Here is a 6,977-nt window from a genome sequence, read left to right on the forward strand (position 1 = left end):
TAACTGGTTTAAACAGGCATAACCATGCAAAAATAAGCTGGAAACAGTCAAGAGATTTGTACTGTACATATAAACCATGAATTTGATGGATAGCAGAGGAAAATGAATATTAAATTAAAATTTTCATATTGAAGGTGAAAAAAACAAAAACTACAACTTGCAGCTTCTTCTTCAAACACAAAAGTTTGAAAGAAAAACCCTACTGTTAATTTAAAAGAAAAAGAAAAACAGATAATAGAATACAACAAACCTTCCTTCCATTGGAGAGTTGACACAACTTTACTTGCACTGCAAGTTTTAGGTTTCCAACCTTTTTTTTTTCCTTCTACATGTTCAACCTTTGGTGGGTTCTTCGGCTTCAAAACTCGGAGGATCGTAAAGATCAACCTCTTTCGGAAGTTCACTCTTGCTTCTTTCGTTTTCCAGTTTGCTTCCTTGTGCTGCACTTGTTTCTCTATGACTTTCGCTTCTCGCGGGGTTCCCGGAGTGAGGGGATGACTTACTGGGAGCTTCATATAGGGTTATGCCACTGCCCCCGCTGTTAATCATTGTCTCTTCATCTCTCGCTTTTGTCTGGAAAGTCTCAAGTAGTTCGACCACTTGGTTCATTACAGGCCTCCCTTTTGGGTTTGGGCTAAGGCATTGGTATGCTAAATTGGCTACCTTCATTGCAGTTCTAGCTGAGTACTGGCCTTCCATTCTAGGGTCTAAGATCCTCATAAGCTTCTTGTTACGGATTAAGAGAGGACGAGCCCACTCGACTAGGTTATGTTCTCGACTAGGCCTGCTCTTGTCCATTGCTCTCCTTCCAAGGAGCATTTCGAGTAACACTACTCCGAATCCGTAAACATCACTTCTGGCCGTTAAATGGCCTGGTCATATCAATTACTGCAACTTGGTTAGCCTTTATCGGTTTTAGGACCGACATAACTTAAACATTAAGAGTAAGTTTATGAAAGGATTTAACAAAAGAAGAGCACCACAGAAGATAAAAAGTACTATAGAGGCCCTTGAATTAGGAGTCAAATTGTATTTTGCCTATTTTACTCGAAAAATAGGTATATTAGTCCCTATATGTTAGATCAAAAAGCAAATAGATCCATTTTGTTAAAAATTTCATCCATTTCTGCTGTTAAAAACAAGTGTGACTAATAAAATAACCAAACAATTACGCATGGCGTGCTACATGTACCTCACGCCAACATATAGTGAGACCAGTGTTTAACTATAGAAATTGATTAAATTTTTAACAAAAAGATCAGTTTACTCTTTGATTTAATGTACAATAATTAATTTGCCCATTTTTTTGAGTAAAAGAAAACAAAATACAATCCAACTCCTATTACAAGGGTCTTTATGGTACTTTTACCCATCACAGAACTGCTCTATAACACAAACATTTGACCGTGAAAATAAAGTTGAAATCGTTCGAAAATTAGTAGACTTTTGTCATATGATTTCACATAGTGTAAATTGCATTTTCGGGAATATCAAGATGTATGCTACCACAACACCAGGTATATGTTCTATGAAAACAAGAGAAAGGAAACTCGGAATTTGCTACTTTCCAGCTTCCACTCAATCAAACATAATGTTAATTACCACGAAACCCCAGTCGAGTTTTTAAGCTCTTGTCTAAGAGAAAAACTACTATTAATTGACTAAGAATGTACCTAATTTATTTTGCAATGATGAAGATTTTCAGTTGCCTTGGAACAGAACAATTAATTAAATTACTAACCGGTCATCACATATTCGGGAGCAGCATATCCATATGTGCCCATCACTCGTGTTGACACATGAGTTTTGTCTCCCATCGGTCCCTCCTTTGCGAGTCCAAAGTCCGAGAGCTTTGCATTGAAGTCCTACATGTTACAATGCATATTTAGAAATAAAAACTAAAACTTCCAAAGATCTAGTCATATGTGATCATATACCAGTTTATTATTCTTCCTCGGTAAAAGTAACATAGAGGCCCCTGTACTAGGAGTTGGATTGCATTTTACTCCCTTTACTAAAAAAATTGGTAATTTAGTCTCTGTACGTTAAAACAAGGAGCACATTGATCCTTTCTATTAAAAATTGTATCCATTTGTATGGCTAAAACCTGGAATGGTTGATGGAATAACTGAACAGTAACATGCACATCATGTTAATATACAAGGACCAATTTTTAACAAAAGAAATTGATAGAATTTTTAAGAAAATGACTAGTTTGCTCCTTGATCTAGCTTATAAGAACTAATTTGCCACTTTTCTAGTAGAGGAAGCAAAATACAATCCAACTCCTAGTACAAGAGCCTCTATGGTACTTTTACCGTCTTCCTATTCATAAAGATTCCATAAATAGCATGCACTTGATAATTTACAGCCAACCGATGAATAACAGAGAAATGATGACTAACCTCATCTAGCAAGATGTTTGATGTCTTGAAATCACGGTATATGATGGGTCGTTCTGCATCATGGAGAAAAGCAAGACCTTTTGCAGCATCTAAAGCAATCTTCATTCTTTTTGACCATGTCAAACTACAACCAACCCCTAACAACCAATAATAAATACAGTAAATAAAAAATGCTTCCATTTTTTGTATAGCGGAAAGTGTACACGGTACTTGCATCATCTCAATCCGCTTGCAGACGTGTTAATGCATATGTTGTTATATAAAAGCTTCATAGTGTAATTTATATCGTAAACGTAGACTTCAAATAACTTTTTTTCCCTTCTACTTACTCCGGAAAAGATGTTTTTCGAGGCTTCCACTTGCCATGTATTCATAGACAAGCAGCCGATGTTCATCCTCACAGCAATATCCAATTAGCTTCACGAGATTTGGATGGCTAAGTTGCCCTAAATAGTTGACTTCAGCCTGCAAAAACAAAGATTGAGGTACAAACTACAAAAAGATCTTGAACATTTATTCTAAATGATGAAAGAAAGGAAGGTACATAATAATCTAACATATCAACTTGATAAAAGTTCTTTTTCAGGTCCCCATTTACTGCTTGACTAATTGTTGTTGAATCATGTATGTATCCATAAAATGAGAAATAGTAACATAAACAGCTGTTTCTAGATGAAATATTTCTCAAATATAAAATAATATGAAAAACCAGATCAATCTTTTAAAATTTTGTATATGCCTAACGGGTTAAAGTACATGGGAGGTCCCTGTACTATAAGGACTAGATCAAATTAGTCACTTTATTATTAAATGGATCAATTTAGTGCTTATACTATTAAAAAGAATCAAAGAAATCCAAATTGTAAAAGAGTTAACATCTACTGTATAACAAAATGTCTTGAAAATTATTTTTCTCAATTGCAATTTAATTCCAGACAAAAGATTTCATCTACAAAACCATAAAAACTTCAAAGATATTAACTCTGTTAAACAATAAATGATATTTTTAAATAGTAAATACTATTAAATGATATTTTTAAATGATATTTGATTCTTTTTAAAATAGTACAGAAATCAAATTGATCCATTTAATAGTAGAGGTACTAATTTGATCAGGTCCATATAATAGAGGGACCTCTCAAGTACATTCACCAGCCTAAAAATATATACATACCTATATAACACATTAATTTAATGCTTAAACAATACTTCTTTTTTTATCTAACCCAAGGCAGCTATCCTAAGTCAACAAAAACAAAAATTAACAGACTTGAAAGACTATGTATGCATACATGTAGATATGAAACAACACCACTTCAAATTAAAAGAACTACATGAAGAAGCCGATTAAACTATACAAGGAGATTACCAGCCATTCTCTGTCACCTTGGAATCCGTCGGGATTAAGCTCCTTCACAGCAACAGCTGTAGATTTGTAAGCAGGTCTCACATTCTCATCTATTACTCCTTTGTAAACAACCCCAAAGCCACCATCACCGAGAATATAGTCTGGCCGAAATTGCTTTGTAGCTAACCTCATCTCTTGATATGAGAATATATCAACATTGCTATATCCGGGATTCTGCCGTAGATCTTTGACATCCTTAGCCGTCAAAGCAATGAAGCTTGGGGTTTTGGTTATAGGTGAGTTCGCCATTTCCTGGTTTCTTGAGGATGCAGAAGTTTTATGTCCTCCGTCTGAAGTTGTTCATAATAAAGAAATATTGCAAGCATGGAACATCAACATCCATCTTATTCAATAATTCCATAATGCGGATTAGAAAAGATTGGTCACACATGACATAAATGAAAACAACTTTGAGTTCAACCTTCTACAGGTTGTTCAAATTCTACCTAAACAATTAGGCTTTGCTTGATAAGATGAAAAGAAAATAAAAAAAGATCGTAAATGGAAAAACTAGAAAAGTAGAATGATAGAAAATATACTTTTTATTTCTATTCATTACTTGATAGAATTGAAAAATGAGATGGAAAGAATATAAATTTTAAAAAATTAATACATTTAAATAACATCTCTCTCATGTTCTCTCCTATTAACATTTTAATTTGAAACAATTTACTTTTTTGCATTAAAATTGTTGAATGGAGGCCGACTCTTTATGGGAAAATCTTCAAAGTATAATCTGTCGGGAGCCAACGAATCCCTCAATAGATCGAACTGTCCCTAGACAAGTTTTTCTCTCCTGATTCTACAAAGAGCCTGAATGCTTAAGGCAGCAAGTTAATAGGGCAAGAGCACCTCATAAGATTGGACCATACATGGTGTACAACCACCTACCAAGGGGACATGAGCATCCGTGCTTAGTAGTTTTTGAACCCATGCACCTTAAATGGCAACAATGGGCAAGTATGTTACCACTTGATCCTGCCTGACGCAGTCGGGCTCTCCGCAGAATTAGGAGACAAAACTTTGACCGAGAATAATCCTGACTTGTTGAGGAATTTGTCGGCCTCCCCTCAACAATAATAAAAGAGGATCATGATTCTCTCACTTTTCCACTCAAAAGTTCATTTTCTTTTCTTTTCTCCATTCTCCTTTTCCGTCCTTCTCTCTTTCCCACTCAACCAAACACACCCGTACCGTCATGATTCTCTAGTTCTCTGCAATAGATTTTAGTTTTTTTTTTTTTCAAATGTACGGCGTATAACAAGTTGTGAACTAAATTATGAAAAACAAACCCGCAATCATCTTGATTAAAATCTTCCACACTACAACTCTCCAATTTAACACCATTTCACAAAATTTCAACCTCAAATGAATCACAATCACAAATCAAAACCAGAAAACGCCATCTGTGAACATTGAACAATGTAAAAAGCCTAATAAACTTCTACCAATCAACACACAAAGTTCCAAATAGAATAACAACACCGAGAGCAGGGAAACAAAGTAAAAAGAAAACACAAAGAAAACCAAACCACCATAAAAGCATAAAAACATAAGCATAATACTTAAAACAAGAGTTGAAAATCACAAGAAGTGTAACCTGGAGGGTTGCTGAGAGATCGGTCCGGCTCTTCTTCAATGCTAAAACAAGTCCCCATTAATCCGACCCAAACTTTAAAAATTAATCTAAATTCGGATTTTTACCCAACCCATTGCTCAATATCACATTATAGTTTATAGGGGCATCTTATCTCGTTCTAAAAGAAGTAAAATCTTAGCCAATGGGATCAGATCTAAGACCGAATCTCAGCCAGAAAATGCAGCGATCCAATTTTACCAAAAAGGGAAACCAACACAAAGCGAATGGGGAATCAATAATACCCCAAAAACTATGATTAAAAAAAAAGGAGGAGGAATTGTGAGATTAAGGTTTACTCTGAAGAGTTACCAGTATTATTCTTTGGGGGCGGTTGGATTGGGTAAATATCATACAAGGGACACGTAATCACATGGGTTCCTATTCATGTCTGAATTTAAAATATTCTTTTTAAAAAATGTTAGTGGAAAACTGTTTTAAAAGTTAGATTTAGCGTGATAATGCCCTCCTGATAATAATCAATCGACATTTTTATTTTTATATAAAACATAAATTTTAAATATTTTTAAATAATTAACATAAAGTATTTGTAAATTTTAATTTAAATATGTATAAATTATATTTTAGATATTAAAATAAAATAAATTTCAATATAAAAATAATAGTATATTCAATATAAATATTATACATTAGATATTTAAGTGTTAAAAAATGTTATTTATTCCAATAAAAAAAAGTTATTCCTCTCAAATGTGTTTTTTTTAAATGCAAAAGTTAAAAAAAGAAAAACTACAAATTTTAGATTGCTTAATAACTTATTTGTCATCCGAGTTTGACATTATTTTTTTTAATATGATATTTGTATTATTTTTATCTAATTTAATACTATTTTTAATAAAAAAAATTATATATTTTAATATTTAAAGATAATAATATTAATTTTTTTAATATTCAGTCCGATATTAAAGTTGAATTGATAAATTATTCACTTAATTCCAGAAAATATAACAATAGCCTTTAAGTATGTATAAATTTATTTGTTAGATTAATTGGTCAACGATAGATTTATTCTTTTGTTAGATACATTGCCATAAATACTAATATTAAAATATTATTGAAAATAGACCAACCAAAAAAAAGATAGTATCCAGGCACAGGGAGGCTGGCAGATATGGTACCCAAATTTTTAATTATTATTTTACAATAAATTTTAATTTCTTCTTTAGAATATGTTTGGAATTTTAAATTGTATGTTTGAATTTTAACGTTGCTTTTCTAGTCCAATGGGTTTGGAGGTTATTTTCTAATTCAGATACTTTTTGGGCTCATCTACTTTCCCTCATCTTCGTGCTTAGAGTTTGCAATGCTAAATTCTTAAACTCGAATTTGGAGAAGCATTCAAGAGGGGTATCAACTTGCTCAAAAAAGGTCTTCAATGAAACATAGGTAGTGGTCTTGACATTATGATTTGGCACAATCAATGGGTCCTTGTCTCCTTGATTTGTTATCTTTATGATTATCCACTTTCTTTTGAGATAAACTTTGTTATGGTTAAAGGTTTGATTGA

At 32.9% G+C, this 6,977-nt stretch overlaps 1 protein-coding gene across 1 annotated transcript; it reads right to left on the reverse strand.

Moving 5' to 3' along the window:
• Positions 1 to 103: 103 nt before the first annotated feature.
• LOC107938618 (probable serine/threonine-protein kinase PBL17) lies at positions 104 to 5,826 on the reverse strand. The gene is made up of 6 exons (XM_016871848.2): positions 5,414 to 5,826; positions 3,775 to 4,103; positions 2,735 to 2,870; positions 2,406 to 2,542; positions 1,742 to 1,865; positions 104 to 872 (listed from the first exon to the last, which is right to left on the reverse strand). Exons 1-6 carry the CDS (start codon positions 5,469 to 5,471, stop codon positions 334 to 336), a joined length of 1,323 nt encoding a protein of 440 aa, XP_016727337.1. The 5' UTR covers positions 5,472 to 5,826; the 3' UTR covers positions 104 to 333.
• Positions 5,827 to 6,977: the final 1,151 nt, after the last annotated feature.

The sequence above is a fragment of the Gossypium hirsutum genome, chromosome A13 (assembly GCF_007990345.1).
Source record: "Gossypium hirsutum isolate 1008001.06 chromosome A13, Gossypium_hirsutum_v2.1, whole genome shotgun sequence".
Taxonomy (NCBI): Eukaryota; Viridiplantae; Streptophyta; class Magnoliopsida; order Malvales; family Malvaceae; genus Gossypium; species Gossypium hirsutum.